The sequence below is a fragment of the Dipodomys spectabilis genome, unplaced genomic scaffold, assembly GCF_019054845.1.
Source record: "Dipodomys spectabilis isolate Male_0828 unplaced genomic scaffold, ASM1905484v1 ptg000251l, whole genome shotgun sequence".
In the NCBI taxonomy this organism is placed as follows: domain Eukaryota; kingdom Metazoa; phylum Chordata; class Mammalia; order Rodentia; family Heteromyidae; genus Dipodomys; species Dipodomys spectabilis.
The window spans coordinates 166,084-192,586 of NW_024870928.1; the positions used below are offsets into that span (position 1 = coordinate 166,084).

At 57.6% G+C, this 26,503-nt stretch overlaps 2 protein-coding genes across 2 annotated transcripts; both read right to left on the bottom strand.

Moving 5' to 3' along the window:
• Positions 1 to 960: 960 nt before the first annotated feature.
• Eif1b (eukaryotic translation initiation factor 1B) lies at positions 961 to 4,398 on the bottom strand. The gene is made up of 4 exons (XM_042699464.1): positions 4,091 to 4,398; positions 2,877 to 3,040; positions 1,733 to 1,834; positions 961 to 1,359 (listed from the first exon to the last, which is right to left on the bottom strand). Exons 1-4 carry the CDS (start codon positions 4,119 to 4,121, stop codon positions 1,315 to 1,317), a joined length of 342 nt encoding a protein of 113 aa, XP_042555398.1. The 5' UTR covers positions 4,122 to 4,398; the 3' UTR covers positions 961 to 1,314.
• Positions 4,399 to 5,679: 1,281 nt separating this feature from the next.
• LOC122124882 (myosin VIIA and Rab interacting protein) lies at positions 5,680 to 26,070 on the bottom strand. Its single transcript, XM_042699460.1, has 18 exons — positions 26,030 to 26,070; positions 24,507 to 24,661; positions 19,524 to 19,745; positions 19,223 to 19,359; positions 16,850 to 16,930; positions 14,901 to 14,998; positions 14,165 to 14,245; positions 14,003 to 14,086; positions 13,833 to 13,926; positions 12,559 to 13,109; positions 11,627 to 11,854; positions 11,346 to 11,408; positions 10,197 to 10,382; positions 9,578 to 9,739; positions 8,991 to 9,095; positions 8,361 to 8,421; positions 7,685 to 7,806; positions 5,680 to 7,033 (listed from the first exon to the last, which is right to left on the bottom strand). Exons 2-18 carry the CDS (start codon positions 24,614 to 24,616, stop codon positions 7,001 to 7,003), a joined length of 2,418 nt encoding a protein of 805 aa, XP_042555394.1. The 5' UTR covers positions 24,617 to 24,661; positions 26,030 to 26,070; the 3' UTR covers positions 5,680 to 7,000.
• Between the last annotated feature and the right edge of the window lie 433 nt (positions 26,071 to 26,503).

Genomic DNA, 26,503 nt, shown 5'->3' on the forward strand with positions numbered 1-26,503 from the left:
GGCAGGTGCTCTACCACTCGAGCCACACCTCCACTGCTGGCTTTTTGGTGGTTACTTACCATCAAATCCTCTGCTTTGTCTGCCCAGGGCTGGCTTCGATCCAGGTTCTTCAGATTTCAGCCTCGGGAGGAGCCGAGATGACTGGGCTGGGGTGTGTATGTGTGTGTAAAGCCATCTTAGAAGGTGGGCCTCCGGTTGGTTTGGGACTGAGACACAAACAATCTGGCTGAGACTCCATTTCCAGTGGAGCAGCCAAAAGCACAGCTGGAGGCGTGGCTCAAGAGGGACCACCCAAGCCCAGTGCTGGGTTGGGGACCCCCTAGTTCAAAACCAGTGTTTTGTAAAACATGAACGGAAATCAGTTTGGCCGGGCGCCGTGGCTCACGTCTGTCATCCCAGCTACTCAGGAGGCCGAGAGCTGAGGATTGCGGTTCAAAGCCAGCCTTGGCAGAAAGTAAACCAGCAGAAACCGGAATTGCCACTGTGGCTCAGGTGGTAGAGCGCCAGTCTTGAGTTCAAAGAAGCTCAGGGACAGCGCCCAGGCCCTGAGTTCAAGCCCTAGGACCAGCAAATAAATGAGTAAATAAGCATCTTGCTGGCGTGGGGAGGGCAGTGGATGGATGAGTATATACTCTTGCTCTATTTTTCCTGCCCTGGACTGGCTTTGAACTGTGATCCTCCAGATCTCAGCCTCCTGAGTAGCTGGGATGCCAGGCGTGAGCTGCCGGTGCCTGGCTTCTTGCTATATTGATTTTCATCCATCAGTAAAGGAAAAAAGAACGCATATGCGCAAAGCTGTGGATTTCTGGGTTCAGGAGCAGCTAGGGTGACTCAGAGCATGCCTGCAGCTTCCTACCTTCCCGCGAGGCAGAGGAGAGGCTGTGTGCAAGGCTGAGCTGCCGTGCGCAGGCTGCGGGGCTCAGAGAAGGAGTCGGAGGCCTTTTTTATTGTTAAGCGCAACATACATGGTTTAATACAACAACAACAACGAAAAACACCACATTGGAATCGAGTGAAAAGCCATCAACGGAACATCAACAGAGCGCACACTCAGAACGAAACCTTCTCCACTGGAGACACGGCGAGATGCGCGGGGGTCCGCGGCCACCTCACGGCGATCTTCTTCTGCGTCACGAGCCCCCTGGCCCCGGGCTCCCTGGGGTCGCAAGGGGGGAAGCCGGGGGTGGAGTGAGGACAAAAGGGACAAGTCCGTTCCCTGCAGAGAGCCATGTCACAAGGCGGCCACGGGGTGGGGGGTAGGAGGGTAGGGGGAAGAAAAATCACGCGTGAGCTTCTTCATGCGGGGAGGCGCGCTCAGAAGCCATGGACCTTCAGCTGCTCCTCCTTCACAATGCCAACCTGCAGAGCAACGGGAATGCGGGGCTGGGAAGGTGGCTCAGGGGGTCGAGCACTGGCCTAGCATGCATGAAGTTCTGGGTTCGAGTCCTCAGGACCATGCATACACAGAAAGCTGGCAGTGGTGCCGGGGTTCAAGTGGTAGAGCACCAGGCTTGAGCAAATGAAGTCCAGGGACGGTATCCAGGCCTTGAGTTCCAGACCCAGGACCAGTGCACACATGTGCGCATGTGCACGCATGATCGATCTACTGTCTTCAGATGAAGCACCCAAAGCACATGTGGTCTAGCTCCCTGTTTACTTCATTGCCAGGATCTCTCTCTTGGCAGTGAAAATCCTTCCCAAGAGCAACCTCAGGGATGCATCGCGTACTCACCTCCAAGAGGAACTGGCAGATGTTCTTTCTCTGGTCGCCTTGAAGCTGAATGACCTCGCCGTACTCCGGGTGCTCAATCACAGTGCCATTACAGGCGAATTTCTACACGACACAAACAGCATGTCAGCCGCTGTGGAGGACCGGCGTGGCCTACTCACTTTTGGTTGTTGATGATGATCGTGAGGCTTGAACTCTGGGCCTGGACTCTGTCCCTGCGCTCTTAGCTCAAGGCGAGCTCGCTACCACCTGAGCCAAAGCACCACTTCTGGTTTCTTAGTGGTTTATTGGAGATCAGAGTCTCACGGACTTTTCCTGCACAGGATGGCTTTGAACCATGATCCTCAGATCTCAGCCTGCTGAGGAGCTAGGATTATAGGCGCGAGCCACCAGAGCCTGGCTTAAATTATTATTATTGGGCTTGAACTCAGGGACTGGGCGCTGCCCCTGAGTGTCTTTTTGCTCAAGGCCAGCACCCTACCACTATGACCACCATTTGCAGTTTTTGAACAGTTCTCACTGGGGATAAATAGTCTGACACATTTTCTTGCCCTGGCTGGTTCTGAACAGTGATCCTAGATTCTCAGCCTTCTGAGAGGCTGGGATAACAGGTAAGAGGCACTGGTGCCCAGCTTCCTCCTCCCATTTTATTTCTACTTATTTTTCCAAGTGTGGGGCTTGAACTCAGAGCCCGGGTGCCATCTGTAAGCTTTTTTTTTTGTCGGTCATGGGTCTTGAACTCTGGGCCTGGGTACTGTCCTTGAGCTCTTCAGCTCAAGGCCAGTGCTCTACCAACTGAGCCACAGCGCCACTTCTGATTTTCTGGTGGATCATTGGAGCCAAGAGTCTCACTGCCTTTCCTGCCCAGGCTGGCTTTGAACCGGGATCCTCAGATCTCAGCTTCCAAGCTCTGCCTGTACCTATTTATTTATTTTTTTGGGGTCCGGTCGTGGGGCCTGAACTCTGGGCCTGGGCGCTGTCCCTCAGCTCTTCAGCTCAAGGCTAGCGCTCTACCACTTGAGCCACAGCGCCACTTCCGGCTTTTATCTTTTTGCTTATGTGGTGCTGAGGAATCGAACCCAGGGCCTCAGGCATGCAAGGCAAGCGCCCTACCACTGAGCCACCTTCCCAGCCCTGTCGCCTGTACCTTTTTAAAGGCCTTCACCAGCTTCTTCTTGTCATAGTCGTCGGCGATGCCCTGCACGGTGGTGAGCGTCTTCCGCCCGTTGCGCTGCTGGATTCTTATATGGATGTAGTCCTCGGTGCCCGCGGGGAGCAAGTCGTCACCCTTAGTTGCATCAGCGAAGGGGTCTGTGGGGAGGAGACAGTGGGCCGGAGCACAGAAACCATGCTTAGCAAGAACTTTCTAGAAATGAGGTGCACCATGCAGGGTGATGTGTACAAATGCAGGTGGGGACCTGAGCGGAGAGATAATTCAGTAAGAATTTCAGATTAAGAAAAGAATAAAAGCTGGGCGCTGGTGGCTCACACCTGTCATCCTAGCTACTTAGGAGGCTGAGATCTGAGGATCACGGTTCAAAGCCAGCCCGGGACAGAAAAGTCTGTGAGACGCTGATCTCCAAGAAACAACTAGAAAACCGGAAGTGGCGCTGTGGCTCAAGTGGTAGAGCGCTCCCCTTGAGCTGAAGAGCTGAGGAACAGCGACCAGGCCCAGAGTTCAAGCCCTACGACGGACCAAAAAGAAAAAAAAGAAAAAACTCATGGGCTGGGAAGGTGACTTAGTGGTAGAGCGCTTCATGCATGAAGCCCTGGGTTCCATTCCTCAGACCACGTCAGCAGAAAAAGTCGGAGGTGGTGCTGTGGCTCAAGTGGTAGAGCACCAGCCTTGAGCAAAAGCAGCTCAGGGAACAACACCCAGGTCTGAGTTCAAGCCTCAGGACTGGAAAAATAATAATAATGTCGAGATTTAGTCCCCAGCCTTTTTGATAAATAGGAAAAAATCAATCCCAAATGGACCTTTACCCTTATAGGAAGGATGCAGAAACAGGCGACTAAATTCATGGTCCACGCAATTTCCACACGAGGGAGAGAAAGGTCACGGGGGACCCCAGGATGGGCAAAATGCTGACACTAATGACACGCTAATGACACCAGGCAGTGCACAGCGGGCCCCCGTGTGGAGCCCCCGCCCCCCTGGGGAGGGGGGGTGGAGGCGGTGCGCGCGCATGCGCAAGCCCGCGCAGGCCGCGGGGCGTCCAGGCTCCGGGGTCGCCGGGCCGGGCCGGGCCGGGCCGCGCGCGCATGCGCCGTGGGGACGGAGGGGGGGCGCGCCGCCGCCATGTTGGCGGCGGGCCGGGGGCTGCGGGCCGGGGTCGGGGCCGGGGCGGAGGACGGCCTTACCGAAGGATTGGAGATTCTGAATAGTGGACATGCGACACTAGTGTGAGGCCCGGCCGAGGCGGGGGGGGGGAGGGGACAGCAAGTGGCTGGCGGCGGCCGCCCGGGTCTCCGCGTCGGGAGGCTGCAGCCGCGGCGGACGACGGGCGGGACGAGGGCGGCAGGTGACGCTGCGGGGCCGAGACGCGCGCGAGGGAGCGAGCGGGGCTGGGGGAGGAGGGGCCCGCGAGCGGAGGGCGGACGGACCGACCGACGGGCGGACGGGGACAGGCGGACGCGGCGGCGGCGGCGGCGGCCAGACGCGAGCCGGGAGGCGGGCGCTGCGGTTTCTCCTCCAAGATGGCCGCCGCCGCCGCCCACGTGACGCCCCGCCGCCGCCGCCCCGCCCACCTAAGCCCTGGAGGCCCCTCCCCGGGGCGTGGTCTGGAGGGGGTTGATTGACGTCGCTCAGCATCTTTCGGGGCCCCGCCTTTGTGCCGCGGCCCCTCCCCCGGGGCAAGGTCAGAGAGTGATTGGTAGCTCGTTGCATTTTTTTTTTCCAGAGCTCCGCCTTTCGTCCCATAGACCGCCCACACACCCATCGAGGTCCCTCCCCAGGGCGTGGCCAGGGCGTGATTGACATCGTGCAGCGTTCCTCACGGCTCCTCCCTAGGGCGTGGCCAGGGAGTGACTGACATCTTGCTGCACCTTTCATAGCCCCGCCTTATGGTCCAGGGCGTTCCTCACGGCTCCTCCCTAGGGCGTGGCCAGGGAGTGACTGACATCTTGCTGCACCTTTCATAGCCCCGCCTTAGGGTCCAGGGCGTTCCTCACGGCTCCTCCCTAGGGCGTGGCCAGGGAGTGATTGACATCTTGCTGCACCTTTTTTTCTTTTTTTTTCCTGTCAGTTGTGGGGCTTGAACTCTGGGCCTGGGCGCTGTCCCTCAGCTCTTCAGCTCAAGGCCAGCGCTCTACCACTTGAGCCACAGTGCCACTTCCGGTTTTCTCGTGGTTTATTGGAGATGAGTCTCTTGGACTTTTGTGCCTGGGCTGGCTTTGCACCGTGATCCTCCGATCCCAGCCTCCTGGTTAGTTAGCCAGGGTGACAGGCGTGAGCCACGGTCCCCGGCTCCGTACCCCTTTCATAGCTCCACCTAGGCTCCTCTCCCCAACTCGAGAGGCCCCGCCCTAGGGCGTGGCTGGGAGTGATGGACATTTGCCGCGCCTCTCAGGGCCCTGCCTTTGACCTTGGGCCCGCCTCCCCAGGGGGCGGCCCCCCTCCGCTTCCTCCACCCGGCCCGCATCCTTTGCGCGTTTCCCGGATGTGGGTGCTCTGAACCTGGGTTTGGGCTCCAGCCTCACCCCCAGCGGGGCCCGCGCCCCGGGCACCCCGGAAAACCAGGTCTTGGCCCGTTCCGTGGCCTGGGCCGGTGTTGGGGCGAGCTCAGGCTGGAGGGCCAACACGGAAGGGCGCATCGCGCCTGGGCCTCGAGCCCGCGGCCGGCCGGCCCTGGCCCCTGCGCAAGGCCGGGCTAGGCCTGGCGCCCGGCCGCCCGGAGGCTGGGGCCCGGGCCCGGGGCCCCGTCCGCCATGAAGACACCAGACGGCGCGGAGCGGGCGTGTCTGCTTTATTTCCGCGAGGTCGCGCCACGCATCTTTATCCAGGGGACCGCGCACATCCGGGGACTTCAGCGAGGAAGGCCCGCCCCCTCCGGCGGTAGCCAATGAGGAGGCCGGGGACTGCCCGAGGCAGCCAATGAACACAGACGTTCAAGCAGACCCCACCCCGCTGCAGGGACTGGCAGGGGCGTGGCTCAGCGGGCCGGGCGCCAGCCAGCCGCGAGCCAGCGAGCCGCAGGACCCGGGTTCGAATCCCGGGTTCACACCTAAGAGGAGGCGTGGCTTTGGCAAGTTAAAAAAACAAACAAAACAGAAAACAACCCACCTCTGGCCTTAGTTGTAGGAAAATGACTGGCCAGCTGGGCAGGGGCTCGGTGGCACAGCGCTCGCCTCGCATGCACGGAGCCCTGGGTTCGAGTCCTCAGTGCCACCTGCACAGAAGCGGCCGGAAGGGGCGCTGTGGCCCAAGTGGTGGAGCGCCAGCCTGGAGCTGAGGGGCTGAGGGGCAGCGCCCAGGCCCCGAGTTCAAGCCCCACGACCGGCAAAGAGAAAAACCCCGGTGCGCGCGCAGCCCGTGTCGCGTCGTGCGCGGCTTGCGTGGACGGGGTCGGTCCCTCTGTCCCGTGTCGCTCTCGCGTGCCGGCGGCGTGCACCGAGGCCCTGCGCTCTGACTTGGCGTTGATTCCCCGGCTCAGCGCTGGCGCTCGCCACTTGAGTCACACCTTCTCTTCGGGCTGTGTTTTCTGCTGGGTCACTGGAGATGGAAGGATCGCTCCTCGACTTTCCTGCCCGGGCTGGCTCTGAACCACGATCCTCCCGATCTCAGGCTCCTGAGTCGCTGGGATGACAGGCGGGAGCCACCGGCGCCCGGAAAGACAAAAATACTTGAGTGGTTTGATAGAAACATACACACAGCACTGGTGATGACCTGAGGAAGTTCCCTCTTCCTCACTCTACCTGCCCTTCGCCAGAACTTTCCAGTGCAGTCAACTGGTTACAAGGCAACAACAGCAATCACAGTAAGAATACTTAAAAAAAAAACAAAAACGATCTTACAGACGACCCACAGTAGCAAGGCCTGAGACAAGAGATGAGCGCTTGGGCGTGCGGCTCTGCCGGTGAAGCCGGTGCTGGGCGCAGGCTGCTCTCTCCTGGGCTCCGGAGGCAGAGACGGAGGGTGGAGGCGGCCCAGGGCCCGAGGCTGGAGATGGCTTTCCTGGCGTGTGCGTGGGCTGACGGCCCGGGCGCGGGCGGGCGTGGAGGGAAGGCACTGGCGTGTGCGGCCCACGCAGTACTACTGGCAGGCTCCCCGGGTCACTGTGTGGCAGCCGACTCCACGGCAGGCTCCTGGGGAGACACCGTAGTCTCGGCGCGAGAGCGCACGTGTGTGTGTGCGCGCGCGTGCGTGCGTGTGTTCAGAGAGGGTCGTACAACTTAAGTCTCTTGCAGCAGGGACAGGGTTTGTGTTGGGTTTGGGAATTGTTCTTCGGGGTTCGAGGGCTCACGGTGACGCAGGTCAGGGACAGATCCGTTTACTTTTTGCACAATGTCACCTGAATTTAGTGACAAACTGGTGTGAAGTTTCCTTCCCTCCCTCCCTCCCTTCCTTTCTGCCAGTCCCCGGGCTTGAACTCAGGGCTTGCACGCTGTCCCTGAGCAATTTCCACTCAAGGTTGGTGGCTCTACCCCTTCTGAGCCATATAGATGGCACCGTCTCGGGTTTTCTGGTGGTTCCTTGGCCATAAGAGTCTCAAAAGGACTTTTCTGCCCAGGCTGGCTTCGAACCATGATCCTCCAGATCTCAGCCTCCTGAGGGGCTGCAATGGCAGGCGTGAGCCACCAGCGCCACTCTCGTTTTTTTTTTTTTTTAAAATACTGTCCATTCAATCCAAAAGAGACCACAAGACCTGCAGATCTTCCAGCGTGAGCTATAGAAGGCTCTAGCACATAGGTAGCTTCTGGAAGGAAAGGGAAGGGTGGTTAGAAAGAGGAACTTACCCCCGAGTCCTGGGTGGTGATTTTTCTCTCTGCAGGCCTGTTTGACGGGCAACAGCCTTGGAGAACAAAATTGCGGTTAAATGTTTTAATGTCAGTCATGGACGATGCTTCTAGTTTTTCAGCTGAAAGGAACAAAAACACCCAAACACAACATTGTCAGTAACTGTTTTGCAGAAAGTGGAATATTAGTAGGGAAGGAAGAGGAGGGGGGAAAAGCATCCCATTCCTGTACAAGTCTGACTGTTGGCTCTTTGCATCTTTCCCACCCAATAGTTCAAAAACATTACTATTATTCAGTTGATACTGTGGCTCAGTGGTAGAGCGTTCACCTAGCATGCATGAAGCCCCGGGTTCGATTCCTCAGTACCACACACACAGAGAAAGCCGGAAGTGGTGCTGTGGCTCAAGTGGTAGAGCGCTAGCCTTGCATGCATGAGGCCCTGGGTTCGATTCCTCAGCACCACATAAACAGAAAAAGCCGGAAGTGGCGCTGTGGCTCAAGTGGTAGAGCGCTCGCCTTAAGCTGAAGAGCTGAGGGACAGCGCCCAGGCCCAGAGTTCAAGCCCCATGACCAACACGAAAAATCAATCAATCAATCAATCCATCCCCATTCCTGTCTGAGTTATTCCAGATGAGTGAGTTGAACTCGGTCCTCTGCGGTCTCCCAAAGTCGTACCTTTCAAAGGAGGAGCAGGCAATTTCCGTCTTAGCTGTCTGGACGTGTCTATAGTTTGGACCTGCAAACACAACGCAAATCACCAACACATCTTCAGGTTTGTTTTGGCTTTTTGTTTTTTTTTTGCCAGTCCTGGGGCTTGAACTCAGGGCCTGGGCGTTGTCCCTGAGCTGCTTCTGCTCCAGGCTAGCGCTCTATCCCTTGAGCCACAGCACCACTTCTGGCTTTTTCTGTGTCTGTGGTGCTGAGGAATGGAACCCAGGGCTTCTTGCATGCTAGGCGAGCACTCTACCACTGAGCCACCTTCCCAGCCATCGACCCATTTTTGGAACCAAAACTATTTTGTTAATTTTGTGCTGTTCCCTGTGACTTGAACTCAGAGCCTGGCCGCTTGTCCCTGGGCTGCTTTTGCTCAAGGCAATGCTCTACCACTTGAGCCACAGCGCCACTTCTGGTTCTCTGGTGATGGATTCACTGGAGGGAAGAGTCTCATGGACTTTCCTATTCTAGGCTGGCTTTGATCCTCTGTCCCCCAGATCTTAGCCTCCTCCTGAGTCCCTGGGAGGTTTATCTTTAGCATTCTGTGGATTTTCTGGGGGAGGGGGGGGGTTGGGGGGGAGCTGCACGCACCGGGTTGCTCTGCTTCTGCTCGCGTTTTCTGGTGAGGCGTCCGCACGGCGCGATGTTCAGGCCCGCGATGGTGAGCGCAGAAATGCGGCTCTCGATGTCCGAGATCTGAAGGCATGAGGAGACATAAATTGAGCGCAGTCGACAGGGCGGGGCGCGCTGGCTACACACAGCGCGCTGGCTGCGCGTCAGGCTTGCACACGCGTGCTCACACTCACGCTCTCCACGCCACCTGGCACTTGGGCACTAAAGGAAAACTGAACACTCCAAGTGTTTCCTTGGTGAGTTTCAAATTCCACTTTGGGCCGGGCACTGTGTGGCTCACGCCTGTCATCCCAGCGACTCTGGAGGCTGAGATCCGGAGGATCGTGGATCGAAGCCAGCCTGGGCAGGAAAGTCTGAGAGATTCTTATCTCCCATGAACCACCAGAAAACCCGAAGTGGCGCCATATCTAGGGCCCAAAGCGGTGGAGTGTCCACCGTGAGCTGAAGAGCTCAGAGACAGCGGCCAGGTCCTGAGTTCAAGGTCCACGACAAACACACAGGAAGAGGGATTGTGCTGCGGCGTGGTTTCCCGCTTCTTCCCTCACCTGCAGCTCGGCGTGGTGCACGCGCGCAGCGGCCGTGGCCGCCTGGTCCTCCAGCTCCGCCAGCTCCGCCTCGTTGGTGTGGCTGTGGATGCCCCGGGCCGCGTCCTCCAGCTCGCTCAGCTGGCCCTCCAGGCTGTACACAGTCCCCGCGGCTAGGTACACCTGTCGGAAGAGATCGGGAGGATCGCGGTTCAACGCCAGCCCGGGCAGGAAAGTCCCTGAGACCTCTGATCTCCACTACACCACAAAAAGCAAAACCAAAAGTGGCCCTGTGGCTCAAGTGGTAGAGCACCAAAAAAAAAATCTCAGGGTCAGTGCCCAGGCCCTGAGTTCCAATCCCAACACTGTTCCCCGCCCCCCCCCCCAAAAAAAAAGGCATCTCAGGGACTTTTTCTGCCCTGGGGCTGGCTGTGAACCACGATCCTCTGGATCTCAGCCTCCTGAGTGGCTAGGATCTCAAGGTCTGAGCCACTAGGGTGTGGCTGGACTGCTGTTTTTGACACTGTACTGGTCCAGAAACGTGTGTGTGTGCGCGCGCGTGTCCACACGGGGCGAGCCCCGTGGATGGTGGACGGGCATCTCAGCCTCCTCCGCCCTGGGCAGACTCCCTTCCTCTTACATTTCCTTCCAGGGCGGTGAGCTGTCGGTCCAGGCTGTCACAGTCGGCCCCGCGGGGCAGAGCTCCCTGCGCCGTGTCGGGGGGGCGCGGCGTGGGGCCCGTGGGCTCGTCCAGGAGCGCCTCGGCGGCGTTGATGAGCTTGAGCACTTCTGTGGAGATGTTGCAGAGAGAAACAGCAGAACACTTCTGTGTGGCCAACACACACGGCGGTGGGGGACAGAAGACAAGAGCCGCACATTAACCGGGACGCGCAGGTGTCTGCGTCACCCTGGCGCGAGGCACGCACCCACGCATGCACGCACGCACGCAGACACGGACGTGGGGGAAAGGACAAGGAGATGGGAGGAAAGGAAAGTACACAGAGGAAGGGGAGGCTCAGGACTGGCTGACTCCGGCCTCGCTGCTGAGATTTACCAGGAATGTTCTAGAATCACAGGGAGGGCGGAGAGGTGAGCAGAGGCTGCTCAGTTGCCTGCCCACTGCTGGTGGGATGAGGGCTTGAACCCAGGGCCCAGCCACTGTCCCTTTATTTTCCCTCAAGACTGGCTCCCTGCTGGCCTCTGAGCCACTCAGGAGGCTGAGATCGGGAGGATCGGGGTTCGAGGCCAGCTCGTGTGGAGAAATCCGTGAGACTCCAGTGAACCACCAAAAAGCTGGATGGAATTGGAGCTGTGGCTCAGGTGGTAGAGCCAAAAAGCCAAACAAGAGCACCAGGCCCCCGAGACGACACAGACATTGAAACAGAATGATCTGTGTCTTGCTAGTCCTCTCCTGACTCCAAGCGCAACAAAAAAACACCAGTGGGAGGCTGAGGCAGGCTTCAGTCTTGCTGGTACAGCCTGGACTAGTGCTTGAACTCAGGGCTGGGGCACTGTCCCTTAGCTTTCTGTTTTTTCCCTCATGGTACTCTACCCCTTGAGTCAGAGCTCCACTTCTGGCTTTCGTTGGTGACTCATCAGAGAGCACAGCATTTGGATCTTCCTGCCCAAGCCGGCTTCTAACCCCGATCCTCCGACCTCAGCCTCCTGAGTGGCTAGGATGGCAGGTGTGAGCCTTGGTGCCCGGCCCTGTGTGTGTGTGTGTGTCTGGGCTCCAGCCCCAACCCCTGGCCCCTGGGCTGCAATGGTGGGTTGGAGGAGAGCAGCTCACCTGCTCCAGCACCGCCGACAGGAGCTGCAGCTCGGAGCTCACCCCGCTCTCGGCTCTGCCATTCTTGGGCCGCAGGGAAAAAAAGAGAGAGAAGATGACCTGTTAACTCCTCAGTGGCCAGGGGAGAGGAGACGGCGATCCTAATATAGTATTGTACTGTATGATAGCACATTGTCATAGCTGTATTACCACCAATAGTGCACCATAGCAACTATCACGTTATGGTTCTATAACGACGTGCTAGAACCAGCGTAATGCTATTATGTAGTAACATACCCTACCTTCTTCAGCTCATGGGGTGCATGCCGGGTACCTCCATTGCTGTCGCTCGCCGCGCCTTCCCCCCGGCTCCCCGATTCCCCCTGGGGCCCACACCCCGGCTCCTCCCCCGACGACGTCTCCTCCTCCTCCTCCTCGCTCATTTTCCCGCCCAGCTCAGGGCGTCCGCTGCTCCTCCGCTCCTTGGCCAGGACATGTGGACAATTGGTCTCTGCAAAGTCACCAGACGCCTGCGGAGTGGGGGGTCGGGGGGGCAGCATGGTGAGCCACACATCCCCGCTCCTCCCTCTCCCCCATCTCTTTCGTGCCGGTACTGGGGCTTGAACTCAGGTCCTTGCACTCTCCCTTCTTTTGCTCGAGGCTAGTGGTGCTCTACTACTTGAGCCACAGCTCCTGTCCCGTTTTTGCTTCTGGCTGCTGCGTTGGAGATGAAGACTCCTCACTGGACTTTCCTGCTTGGGCTGGCCTTGAACCACGATCCTCTAGATCTCAGCCTCCTGAGCAGGGCGACAGGAGGGTGACTCCAAGAGACAAAAGTAACAAACCCAGCGCGGCAGCCTGGCAGGCAGCCATGACCCAGCTAGCAGGGTGCACAGAGATTCCAGCTTTTGAGCCATGCTCTGGTGGCTCATGCCCAGCATCCCAGCTACTCAGGAGACTGAGATCCAGAGGATCGCAGTTCAAAGCCAGTGCCGGGGAGGAAAGTCCATGAGACTCTTGAGCTCCAATGATCCACCAGAAAGCGGGAAGTGGTGCCATAAACAAATAAATAAATGCGGATCAAAGTGGTAGAGCACCAGCTGTGAGCAAAAGAACTTAGGGACAATGCCCAGGACCTGAGTTCGAATCCCACCAGTGACAAAAATTTTTAAAAATGACAAAATTAGGTGGCGTGGGTGCGGCGGTGAGTGTGCACGGTGCACAGCTCTCTTACCGCGTGTGCGTGCGGATCCCGGGCTGCGGCTCCGTCGGGCTCCTGGGCGCTGGGGCCCCAGGCCCTCCTCCAGCGCTTGGCCCTGCGGTCGGCGGGGCGCAGCGCGTCCTCTTGCTCGCTGCTGTCCGAGGTCTCCCCGCGCGGGGCCTGCGGGTTCGAGTTCTCATCCAGCCCTCCCCAGGGGCGCGCTGTGTCGGTGGCAGGGTTTTGGGGTGCCCTCCTCTGCAGCCACGACAGCCTGGCCCGGCGCCCCGCCTCCCGGGATGAGCCGGCCGAGGAGGTCTCGGAGTCGGAGCCCGTGGCCCCGGGGTGCGGGGGGCGGCCCCGGGACGGGGAGGTGGGGTGCAGCTTGCTCGGGGTGTGGCTCCAGTCCGGGTCATCCTCGCTGTCGGAGGCCACGCCGTCGTAGGCGGAGGGCGCGCTGCAGGCGGCCGCCAGGGCCCGCAGGGCGCCGGCCCGGGGCGCGGCCAGCCCGCGCGTGGGGGGCAGTGTGCCCCCCGCTACTGCCGCCCAGTTCCCGTCGGGGCTGTGCAGGGCGGGGGCCGCCCGGCCTGCTGGGAGGGGGGCACGGCGTGAGGGGTCACCCCGGAGCGGGGCTCTGGGGCGGGAGGAGCGGGCTCACAGCCGCCCGCGCAGGCAGGCGAGGCGGCGGGGGGCGGCGCGGGCGGAGCGGCGCCTCGCACGCACGAGGCCCTGGGCTCCGCTCCCCAGCACCACACAGAGCGGGGCATGGCGCTGAGGCTCAGGTGGTAGAGCGCCAGCCTCAACCACGAACCAGATGACGAGCTGCGTGGAGTGTCGGGGGTGGTGTGGGTGTGCGCATGCGCGCGTGTCGTGAGTGCGCGCATGCGCGTGTCGGAGTGGGTGTGTGGGCGCATGCGCGCATGTCGAGTATGGGTGTGTGCGCGCGCATGCGCGTGTTGAGTGTGGGTGTGTGCGCGCGCATGCGCGCGTCAGGGGTGTGTGCATGCGCGTGTGTGGGGTGTGTGTGCACGCATGCGCACGTGTCGGGGGGCGTGTGTGCGCGCATGCGCGTGTGTCGGGGGTGGGTGTATGGGGGGGTGCGCGCATGCGCGTGTCGGGGGGGTGGATGTGCGCGCGCATGCGCGTGTGTCGGGAGTGGGTGTGGGCGCGCATGTGCGTGTGTCGGGGGTGGGTGTGGGCGCGCATGCGCGTGTGTCGGGGGTGGGTGTATGGGGGGGTGTGCGCGCATGCGCCTGTGTCGGGGGTGGGTGTGCGTGCGCGCATGCGCGTGCCGGCCCGCCCCCACGCACCTGCTCCGGGCAGCCCGTCCACGCTCCTCCATCCGGGCCCGGCCCGCAGGGCGGCCTCCCCGGCCCCGGCCAGCGCCAGCTCGGACCGGGATCGCTGCGGGAGGAGGAAGGGGGTGAGCGAAGCCCGGGGCTCGAGCCGGCGCGGCACGGGGGGCTGGGGGGTCACTCACCCCGAGCGCGGCGGCGGCGGGCGCCTGGCGGGGGCGCGCGGGCCGGGAGGCCTCGGGGCTGCGGCTCCTCTGCCTCCGGATGATCTGGGGGCGGGGGGGGGGGGGTGAGGGGTCGGCCGGGGTCGCCCCCCCCCCCCCCCGCCGCCGCGCGCGCCCTCGCACCTTGTGCACGATGGCGCCGGCCAGCTCCTCCGTCAGCTCGTCGCGGTGCTCCCGCAGGTAGCGCGCCTCGTCCTGCTGCTCCTGGACGAGGGGGGGGGGGGCACGATGCTCTCGCGAGATCTCCGGGGAGCGCCCCCCCCCCCAGGAAACACCCGCCCGGCGAGGTGGAAGCGCGCCCGGAAGCTGGGCCCGCCCGGGAAGTCCCCCCAGGAAATGAGCCCCCCCCAGGAAGGAGGCCCGCCCCGGGAGGAAGTCCCCCCAGGAAGCTGATCCCCCCAGGAAGGAGGCCCGCCCGGGGAGGAAGTCCCCCCAGGAAGCTGATCCTCCCCAGGAAGCTGATCCCCCCCCAGGAAGCTGATCCCCCCAGGAAGGAGGCCCGCCCGGGGAGGAAGTCCCCCCCAGGAAGCTGATCCCCCCAGGAAGGAGGCCCGCCCGGGGAGGAAGTCCCCCCAGGAAGCTGATCCCCCCAGGAAGGAGGCCCGCCCCGGGAGGAAGTTCCCCCAGGAAGCTGATCCCCCCCCCAGGAAGCTCCTCCAAGCTGGAAGGAGGCCCGCCCGGGGAGGAAGGAGGCCCGCCCGGGGAGGAAGGAGGCCCGCCCGGGGAGGAAGGAGGCCCGCCCGGGGAGGGGTTCGATCAGGAAGCGAGCCCGATCGCGGGCGCAGGCCCGACGGGGAAGGAAGTCCCGCAGCGAGGAAGCGCCGCCAGGAGGCAGATCCTACCCGGAAGGAAGTCCTACCAGGCTGTCCCCGTGCGCGTCCGCCCTGCAGATGGCCTCCTCCACGGCCTCTCCGGCCACGCGCAAGGCCACAGCCAGGGTGTCCATCAGGCCGGGTCCTGGGCGGGGAGGCCGCAGCACGCCCGTCAGCGCCCCGGGCTGCCCCGGCAGCGCCAGGCTGCTGCGGCGCCGGCCCCGCCGCGCACCTCCCGCCCGGCACTCTCACCCCGCGCCCCGCCACCACACATGCTGAATTTTTTTGGGGGGGGGGGGTGGTGGTTGGTCATGGGGCTCGAACTCAGGGCCCGGGCACTGTCCCTGAGCCTCCTATGTGACACCACTTCTGGTTCTCTGGTGGTTCACGGAGGTCAGAGTCTCACAGATTTGCCTGCCCTGGGGCTGGCCTCGAACCGCAAGCCTCTACATCTCAGCCTCCTGAGCCAGCTAGAATTGCAGGCTACTGGCGAGCCTGCTGCATTTCACCCAGGAGCATTTCTAGCGTTCTTCCCTGCAGGTGTCTCAAATAATGAGGCTCTGAGAGGGCCACAGTCAAACGCCTCCCCCCCCATTCCAGCCTCCTCTGTTTTTCTATTTAGCATCTTCTAGTTGTGGATCACTCAACTCAAGCAAATCGCGGGTAAGCGGCTGGAAATCCTCAGCGGAATGAGATGGGGTGCTAATTACATCAACTGATGAATGAGGTGCTCACGCCCTTTGACACACACACACACACACACACACACACACACACACACAATCAAAGGCGGGGCCAGGGCGGGAGGGCCAATCAGGAGCACCCGTGAGTGAAATCTGGGTCACAGACAAAATCATCATCATCATTAACAAGTATGATCATAATCAGAGGAGTCTACGATGGCTCTCAGGAGGTCATGGGCTGGCTACGATGGTCAGTAGAGCAAGACATGGATCTAGCCCCCCAGAATCTGTGACACTGCAGTTATTTTTAACCAACTTTCCAAAAGCAGACTTATAAGAAAAAAAATCAAAGGTGTTATCAGACCAAATGCTTCCTGGAGTGATCATTCTCTTGGGGAGCTCACGTGCGCATGCGTGCATGTGTGGGTGTGGGTGTGTGCACGACTTGAACTCAGGACCTGGGCATTCACCCTTAGCTTTTTCTGCTCAAGGCTGGTGCTCTTACCATTGGAGCCACATTTCCATTCCCAGCTTTTATTTATTTATGTATTTTCTTTCCGGTTAATGAGAGGTAAGAATGTCAGGGACTTTCCCGCCCTGGGTGGCTTTGAACTGTGAACCCTCAGGTCTGTTTTCTGAGTAGCTGAGATTGTTAGGTGTGAGCCACTGGTGCCTGACTTACACACGTATTTTTTTTTAAGTCACACCTATTATTTGTATAAAATAATGGCTTTCACTGTGATCTTCTCGTTTTAACTGGGGTGCTAGTCTGGGGTGCTAGCTTCGACTCAAGGTGTCCCCGCCTCACATGGCTCGTTCACTCAAGGATGGCACACCCCCACTTCTGTTAGTTGGTGTTGATAGTCTCCCAGGTTCTTCTCCCCGACGCCCAGCTTCCTAGTTACATTCTCTCTCCTGGATAAGATTGGCTCTTGCTGCGCGAGTAAGTCTCCCTAAGACCCATTGTTTCCATCTGCACAAAGCGGTCATCAAAACAGGGTAACTATGACGAGCATGTGGCTCACGCCTGTCATCCCACCTACTCGGGAGGCTGAGATCCGAGGTGCCTGGTTCAAAGCCAGCCTGGGCAGGAAAGTCTGTGAGACTCTGATTTCCAGGGAACCACCAGAAAACCAGAAGTGGCGCTGTGGCTCAAGTGGTAGAACGCCAGCCTTGAGCAAAAGAGCTCAGGGGCAGCGCCCAGGCCATGAGTTCAAACCCCAAAAAGAATGGAACACGGAGACCAGGCAGTGTTGTCTACCTGAATCTGACAACATTTTCCTAAGCTGCTGTGATATTCTAGACACCTTTACCTTCCGACTGCGGGTAGAAAGTTGAGTCACTGCCAGAAAGACTCCCTTCATTCTCCAGGCTGGACTCAATAAAGCTTCCTCCTAGGTGACACAGACAGACAGACAGACAAGACAGAGATATCAACTGATATCCTACAATGATCAAAGGTCTTTCGTGCCAGGCGCTGGTGGCTCACGCCTGTCATCCTAGCTACTCAGGAGGCTGAGATCTAGAGGATTGTGGTTCAAAGCCAGCCCTGGCAGGGAAGTGTGTTCTCTTTTTTGTTCATTTCGGTCAGTCCTGGGGCTTGAACTCAGAGCCCGGGCACTGTCCCTGAGATTCTTTTGCTTGAGGCTGGTGCTCTACCACTGGGACCTATAGCACCACTTCCCGTTTCCCTGTGGTTCATTGGAGATGAGAGTCTCATGGACGTTCCTGCCCTAGGCTGGCTTTGAACCGCGTTCCTCCGCATCTCGGCCTCCTGAGTAGCTGGAAAGACAGATGTGAGCCACCCAGAGCCCGGCAGCTAGAAAAACAGATTCTGATGGGCATTATTCAACGCCGCGTGATCCTCGGCGCTTTAACCCATCCACCCCGCTTTCCACGTTACCTAAACGCTGGGTATTTTTAGACAGGGCATAAGCCAAAGACTATGGGGAAGAGGACACTCTTAAGAGAACAGCGGAGATACAGGACACGCAATGAGGATGAGCTGCTTTTTTTCTTTTCTGCCCCATTTCTTACGGGCAAAGGGCAAAAAAAAAATCCCAGAATCCCTTTGCTTTGCTGTGTCAGCAGCGATGCAAACACCTGCCGTTCACATTCTGTGAATGCTTTTCTGGCACCAGCTGCTTCAACCAAACCCTCATCAGCTTGTCTTTCCGAGTAATCAAACTGCACACTTAATAAGAGCCCAGAGCTGGTGGCTCACGCCTGTAATCCCAGCTACTTAGGAGGTTCAGAGCTGAGGGGAGGGCGGATGGTTCCAAGTCACCCAGGGCAGATACAGTTGGCAGACTCGCAACTCCAAGGAGCCAGCAAAAAGCTGGAAAAGTGCAAGTGTGGCTCAAGTGGTAGAGCGCTGGCCTTAAGTGAAAACATCAAGAAGTAAGAGCGTGAGGCTTGAGTTCAAAGCCCGGGGCCTGCAACCACAGGGTCAAATGGTGGGAGGAGGATTTCCCCGACAGGCTTCCAGCCCCGGGAAGCACAGAAGTATGGAGCAGGAAGAAAGGGAAACAATGAAAACAAAACAAACCCCCAAACCAGCCTCAGACTGTTTTGTTGTCTCTGACAACCCAGCAAAAGTGACTTTCCAACGTCTCAGTCAGCCAGGCGCGCTGGGCAAGACGCTGTTTATTTTGGGTGATCCGGAGTGAAAATACCCACAATCTGCAGAGATATTCTCGTCTCTCCAACTCCCACTTTATAGGAATGCTTGAACCCAAGAAACGGAACTAGACACAGAGCCGGGCACCGGTGGCTCATGCCTTGTCATCCCAGCGACTCAGGAGGCTGAGATCTGGAGGATCGCAGTTTGAGGCCAGCCCAGGCAGGAAAGTCCCCCATGAGACTCTTATCTCCAATGAACCACCAGAAAGTTGGAAGTGGCGCTGTGGCTCAAAAGTGGTACTAGCGCTAGCCTTGAGCTGAAGAGCTGAGGGACAGCGCCCAGGCGCAGAGTTCAAGCCCCACGACTGACAAAAAGAAAAAAAAAAAAAAGAATTGGAGGCTGGGAATGTGGCTCAGTGGTAGAGTGCTTGCTTAGCATGCAGGAGGCCCTGGGTTCGATTCCTCAGCACCAGAAAAAGCCAGCAGTGGAGCTGTGGCTCAAGGGGTATAGCGCCAACCTTGAGCAAAAGACCTCAGGGACAGCGTCCAGGCCCTGAGTTCAAGTCCCAGGACTGGCAGCAAAACAAAACAATAAAACAACCTTAACACAGAATCTGGATGCTGGTGGCTCACGCCGGTCATCCCAGCAACTCAGGAGGCTGAGATCTGAGGATCGCAGTTCAAAGCCAGCCCTGGGGCAGACCAGTCAAAGTCATTCTCACCGCCCATGGACCAGCAAAAAGCCAGAAGGAGGGGTGTGGCTCAAATGGGAGAGCACCATCCTTGAGTGAAAAAGCTCTAAGGCAGGGCACCCAGACCCTGCGTTCAAGTCCCAATATGGGTACATGTACACACGTACACACACACACACACACACACACACACATCAAGGCAAAACCAAACCACTCCACAGAGACTCTGCTATCCATTCTACTATCAGATACCTGGTACTGAAGAAAAAAGACCTGTTTGGGGCCTGAGAGTCTCTGAGCCAGGTCTCTGTCTCCCTACCAGCCCCTCCCCCCCCCACCCCCCCCCCACCCCCCGCAATGGAGCCGGCCCACCTAGAAGGTCAGCACAGGGGCCGGTCTCCAGCCGGTGCTTCCGATAGAGGTTTTTCAGCACCTTGGCGCTGCCGAAGCGCTTGAACCGACTCTTGACGTTGTTGTAGAACCACTCGAGAGACTGCGCCCGCAGAAGCCTGCGGGGAGACAGACCGTGGACTCTGGGCGTTGGGAGGCTGAGACCTGGAGGATCGGGACTCGAGGCCCGCCTGGGTAGGAAAGTCCCTGAGAGTCCCATCGCCCCCAGAAACCCAGCAATACATGCATGCACGCATGCACTGAAGGCGGGGCGGGCACTCACCGGGCCTGTTGGCACACGCCACACAGCCACGCCCTGTCGCGCTTGTGGTAGAAGCTGCAGGCGCGGCACACGTTGAACTTGCAGTCCCCGCAGCGCCGCCGCGGGTTGAGCAGGAAGGTGAAGGGCGTGCAGCAGCGCATGCAGCACTGCGCCACGAACTGCGGGTGCTTCGCCAGGATGCTGCACCTGCTGCCTTCCTCCGCCAGCCTCCGCTTCATCTCGCTGGGGGGAGAGAGGGGGAGAGGGTGAGGAGGCCCGACGGAGCCCATCCCCAGGGCACCCCACATTCTGACTCTTGTCCACCCCCCTCCACCCCCCAAACAAACATACGGAAAAATCAAAATCTTTTTTTTTTCCTTCACAACATTGGGTGGGTGCTCTACCACTTGAGCCACGCCTCTAGTCTGATATTTTGCCGGTTCCACTGGAGATGGGAGCGTCTCGGACAGGTCTACTCAGGCTCACTTGGAGCCGTGATCCTCGGGATCTCAGCCTTCTGAGCAGCTGCAGTTCTAGAATGTGAGCCGTTGGTCCAGAAAGATCGATTCCACTCAGGCGTGCGTGGCTCACACCTGTCATCCCAGCTACTCAGGAGGCTGACATGTGAGGACCACCGTCGGAAGCCAGCCCAGGCAGAAAAGCCTGAGAGACTTCTCAACCATGAACCAGCCAAAAGCCCAAAGTGGCGCTGTGGCTTGGGGGGGTAGAGCACCAGCTTAGAGGGAAAAAGCTCAGGGACAGTGCACAGGCCCTGAATCGGAGCCCCAGGACCAGCACACAGACAGACAGAAATCTGATCCTCAGATCTCAGTCAGCCTCCCGCGTAGCTGGGATTACAGGCGTGAGCTCCTAGACCGTTCACACTGCTCCATGTAGATCCTAGGTGGGCCCTGCCCATCCCCGGGCTGGGAGTGGAGGAACGAGTCACCAGCACCCAGCTAAGCCAAGACTCCTGCCTTTTGCTTCTAAATAAATGGTAAGTCTTCTTCCGCCGGGGTGCATTTGCATGTCATTTGCATATGCTAATGTGCACAGGCCGCCCTGTCTGGAGTTAGCCGGGGCTAGAGAAATAGATGCTGTAGCCACAGGCTTTTGTCCCCGGCTGAGCTGACCTTGTGCGAAAAATTCCATCTCCCACGGAGAAACCAGCTGTCAGCACGCTGCAGACACGCAGGAAATGCACTTGACGTGACACTCAGCCTCGGGGAGGGGGTGGGGAGGAGGAGGAGGAGGAGAGGAGCAGGGGAAAAGGAGGAGAGACTGTATCTCCAATAAATTACTCAAGAAAAAGCCAGAAGTGGCGCTGTGGCTCCAGGGGTAGAGCGCCAGCCTTGAGCACAAAGAAGCTCAGGGACAGCCATCTGGCCCTGAGTTCGAGTCCCAGGATTGACCCAAAAAAAAAAAAAAGCCTTCTCCTTTGGTCTCACTGTGTGTGAAGGCCTAGTCCTGGGTCATTCATCCCGTGCCCGTGTAGTGTAGATCTAGCTTCCGCATAGGAGAGAAAACATGGCGCCCGGGATCTGAGCCTGACCTCACTTCACATGATTCGTCTGAGGTCTATCCATTTCCCTGCAAACGACAAAGAGTATTCTTCTTTCTGCCGGCGTGTGAGATGCCATTGTGTGGAGGTACCGTGTGTTTTGGATCCACTCATGGGTTGTGGGCATCTGGGCTGTATCCGTGGCGTTGGCGGTGGTGCGCAGTGCGGCAGTGAACATGGTTGCGCAGGTGTCTTCATGGTCTCCTGGCCTTCTGGGTGATACCTAGGGGGCGGTGTGGCCAGGTCGTGGGGAAAGATCTGCGTATCGTTTTCCGGCAACTGTCCAGAGGGGGTGCAGGAGTTCATGGTTCCCCCCACCCCCAGTATGCGGTACGGCTCCCCTCCCCCACTTCCCCACGAGCATTGTGGGATTTCTCAAGGTTGGCCAATCTAACCGGGGTGGTGGTATCTTAGTTGTTCTGACTTGCATTTCCTCCACTACGGGGGGCGATGGGCATTTCTCTGCGGTTTACCTCTCCCTTCTGACACATCCCTCCTTAGGGCTTTTGCCCATTGACTGCACAAAGCTTTTTCTAAGAACGCCAGGGCAGCGGGGACCTGGTGAACTCTTGGTCTTATGCATCCATCTCTAATGAAGATCGATCGCACCCAGGCCTGTGGAGCTGCATTTCTAAAAACAAAACAGTCCATCCAGCATGTTCACCCGCCTTTGCGATGCAGCGCCAGGAACATTCATTAAGAAGCGTTTCCAACCTGCGCGCTGGTGGCTCCCATCTGTCACGCCGAGTTTCTGAGGAAAAGATGGGATCCGAGCATCGTGCTTCGCAGCCCGGTGTGGGCAAGAAACGGCTGGGAGACTCTCAACAAAAAGCCCGACGTGGAGCTGTGGTTCAAGGGGCAGAGTGCCAGCCTCAATTAAGCAAGTAAGCCAAGAGAGAGGGAGAGATCCTGAGTTCCAGGCTCAGTACTGATTAACTAAACAGACTGAAGGGATCATCAACCAATAAACACTCTGGCCGACTCTGGTGGCTCCCGCCTGTCATCCTAGCTTCCTCCGGAGGCTGAGATTGGAGGATTTCAGTTGGAGGCCCGCTGCTCAGGCCAGCCACGTCAGAGAAACGCTTGAATTTGCAACAAACCACCAAAAAGATGGAAGCAGCGGTGTGTCTTACATGGTAAGAGCTCCAGCCTTGAGTGAAAGAGCAGAGAGACAGCGCCCAGGCCCTGAGTATAGGGAAAGAAGTTCTCCTTATTACCCTAGAGCGCAGCTCTATGCTTCATCAATGAGAAACAGAGAGCGTCGGCCACAGAAAGCCAAGCACACCACGTGGAGATCCTGGCCGAAAGGCTCAGTGCGTGTACATTTCAGACAGGACAAACACTGGCTGCTTCCCAGAGCCGGGAAGGCCAGGCAGGGGTTAGAGGCGTGGAAAACTCTTATCGAAAGGCAGCAGTTGAGCCCCGTGACATTTGCAAAGGGAAAAGTAAACAAAGGCCAAGAACTCAAGAGCCACAAAGGAATTGGGCTGGAAGAGGGTAGAGTCACTGAACTAAGGGGACAAATGTCCTGGTGTTTAGGGCCCCAACATTAGCATAGAAGCTCAAGAGAGACCCACGGCCGGGGGGATGAGGGGGTTCCTTGCACGCTGAGCAGGAGCAGTGCCGACCTAAAGCTGTGAAGTTAAGTGGGTAGTGGTGGCTCACACTTGTCATCCGAGCTACTCAGGGAGGCTGAGATCTAGAGGATCTCAGTTTGAGGCCAGCCCAGGCAGGAAAGTCCATCAGACTTTTTATCTTCAATGAACCACCAAAAAAAGAAAGAAGAAAAAAAGAAAAAAGAAAAAGCCAAAAGTGGAGCTGTGGCTCAAGTGGTAGAGAGCTAGCCTTGAACAAAACAACAGCAACAAAAAAAACCCTCAAGGGCAGCACCCAGGTCCTGAGTTCAAGGCCCAGAACCAACACACACACACACACACACACACACACACACACACACACACACAATCAGAGCTTTGTGAATTCTGCTGATCCATTTTCCTGTCCCCAAAACCAAAGGACAGGAAGAACCGAGGCCTTCTTCCTTGGTATGGAAACTTCTGGAGCGATTGTTTGCATCCTTGTGACTGTTGTTGGTTTAAAGCAAAAACTGAGCCTTGTATAGAGCGAGAGAGAGCTCACGCATGCGCATGCAACACTCATCCCCCTGTGAACACAAGGGACTCATCTCTCTCCGGGGGAGTTTCTGTATAGCAAGAGAGTTACCATGGTTAACAAACAGCAAGACGAGGCTGGGAAGGTGGCTCAGTGGTAGAGCGCTTGCCTTGCATGCAGGAGGCCCTGGGTTCGATTCCTCAGTACCACATCCACAGAAGAGTGCAGGAGCTCAGGACAGCAACCAGGCCCTGAGTTCCTTTTGCAAAAACAAGAAAATAGATCTCAAGTGTATCATGCCTGCCAGCTTTCCTGAAGGTAAATGGATAAATACAGAGGCTGAGCCTTTGAGCCAGGCTGGAAGTGTCTCCTGGGCCCCTCCCTTCCTTCCCCTGAGCCCAGAACTGTCTTCCAGTCCTGCGCACAGGATGCATTGGCCGTGGAAAGGCCAGCGTAGCTGTAGTTAAGGGAAGCAATTGCTGGCGTGTGGCCCGTGCCCACCGCCCGTGGGGCTGCATGCATTCCAAGATGACTGTGTTTTTGCACAGTGGAAGTGAGCTCATTAGACTCAATTTTGCCCAACAATGGCCCGTGCCGTGAATAGTCCTTCCTAACAGCCTGGCGTGACACTGTGAAATCACCGGCTATTAACGGAGACTCGCGTTTACGCCTACAGCCCTCTCTACGTGGGGTTCTCTTTCTTGCCAGGACTTGGATTTGAACTCAGGGCCTCTCTCACTCCCCCCTTCGTCCCTCCCACTTCCCCCTCTTTTGGCCAATCCTGGGGCTTGAACTCAGTGGCCTGGCCACTGTCCCTGAGCTGCTTTTGCTCAAGGCTAGCACTCTACCACTTGAGCCACAGCACCACTTCTGGCCTTTTCTGTGTATGTGGTGCTGAGGAATGGAACCCAGGGCTTCATGCATGCTAGGCAAGCACTCTACCACTGAGCCACCTTCCCAGCCCCCTGGTTATTCATTAGTAGTATTTGCTCCTAGGAAAAGTAACTCCAAGCCGGGTGTCTGTCAATCCAGCTACTCAGGAGGCTTGAGATCTGAGGATCGCGGTTCAAAGCCAGCCTGGGACAGGAAAGTCTGGGAGCCTCTTCTTTCTAATGAACCACCAGAAAACCAGAAGTGGCGCTGTGGCTCAAGTGGTAGAGCACTCGCCTTGAGCTGAAGAGTTGAGGGACGGCGCCCAGGCCCTGAGTTCAAGTCCCACAAGGGACCCCACTCTGCCCACAAAGCCAGCGCACAGCCCACGAGGCCTAAAGGACCGGGACACCGCTGTCCCTGGGGATCCTGCGGCGCCAGGCCTCCCAGACGCATCTCACCTCAGCCGCTCCTCCTCCTTCTTCCGCAGGTTGAAGTCTCTCTGCACCACCTGGAGAACATGCTCCGTTTCGTCATCAGTCAGCGCCGACAGGTCCAGCTTCCGCCCCATGGCTGGTGAGCAGGAATCTGGACGAGGAAACCAGGAAATCCAGACCTGGAAAAGCAAGGGGCCGATGACGCGGTGAGAATAACACGACTCACGCCTGACCTCTCAGCTCCTCAGGCAGCTGCGATCCGGAGGATCGTGGTTCAACACCAGCCGACAGTGGAGAGAGTCTGCTAACTTTGGGGCCGGGATTACGAAGGGTGAGCCACCATTCCTGGGCCTTGGTGGCTGGTTTAAGAATTGTGACCTGCCGGGCTGGGAAGGTGGCTCAGAGGTAGAGCGCTTGCCTTGCATGCCTGAGGCCCTGGGTTCGATTCCTCAGCACCACATAAGCAAGAAGAAAAAAGCCAGAAGTGGCGCTGTGGCTCGAGTGGTAGAGCGCTAGTCTTGAGCTGTAGAGCTGAGGGACAGCGCCCAGGCCCAGAGTTCAGGCCCCGTGACCGGACCCCCCCAAAAAATATGAATTGTGCCCTGCCATTTTTATTTCCGAAACAACAACAAATTTAGAGAATAGAACAGCTTCAGTTTTTAAAATCCTTTCCTGAATGATTTAAGACCTCCTGACTACATAATAACAACTAATCTCCAGAGTTTAACCAGCAAATCTTGAGAAGAATTCCAAACACTTTGAAGGGGGGGGGGGGGGGAATTAAGAAAAATTGTGAGTAATGCTGTTTGTCAAAAACTTGGCCAAGCAAGTTTTGGGGGATGGGCGTGGGGCACATGGCACAGGTCTGTGGGGCCACCAGATGTTAAGCAGAAGCAGAATTCTTCAGAGCTGGGCGCCCGACGCTCACACCAGTCACCCTGACTACTCAGAAGGCTGAGGTCTAGAGGATCGTAGTTCAAAGCCAGCCTGGGCAGGAAAGTCTGTGAGACTCTGATCTCCAACCAACCACCAGAAAACTGCCAGGGATGCTGTGGCTCAAGTGGTAGAGCACCAACTTAGAGTACCAGAGCTCAGGGACAGGGCCCAGGCCCTGAGGTCAAACCCCAGGCCTGACAAAAATAAACACACGTGCACCGAAGATAATTAAACCATTTCCGTTCCTATCACTTTTGAGATTTTTATTTTCCATAGCCTACAGGGACTCCACACACCTTACTGCTGTTAAGACTCCAGCCAAGGTGAGAAAGGCCTACAGAAAACGCAATGCCTTGTGGGAGCTTTCCTACTGGAACGGGTTTTTTTGCCTTTTGAAAGCGCACACTTTGGTCTGGTTCAAACATTTATTTCAACCTTCACTACACTGAGAATTCAAAAGAGAAAGAGAAAAAAAGGAAGTTATTTATTACACCCAAGCCTTGCTCATAGAAGAAATCACCCACCATAGGAAGAGATTTTGTGATAAAAAGTAATCTCAGATTTAATGGTGCATTGGGCTGGGAAGGGTGGCTTTGTGGTAGAGTGCTCACCTAGCATGCATGAGGCCCTGGGTTCGATTCCTCAGTAGCGCAAACACACAGAAAAAGCTTGAAGTGGGGCTGTGGCTCCATTGGTACAGTGTTGTCCTTGAGCAAAAGAAGCTCTGGGACAGTGTCCAGGCCTGAGCTCAAGCCCTTGGGCTGGCAAAAAAACAAAAAACAAAATAAGAAGAAGGAAAAGATTCAATGCTATCGCAAATGCAGGCCTTAGACAGAGTCTGATAGAAAAATGAGCAGACTTCGTAGCAAACAATCATACAAAAAAACCCTGTATCTACATACAAAGCAAAGAGAGCAAGAAAAAGAAGAAAAATGCCAAAAAGATCCCACAGACGAATTATAACACTGTTAAACAGACAGCCTGCGAGCAAATAAAGCCACGCCAAGAAAAATGAAGGCAACTTCCTTATGTATTAATAACACCAACAGCTTCACCCATGAAATGAAAACCACAAAGAGCTATTG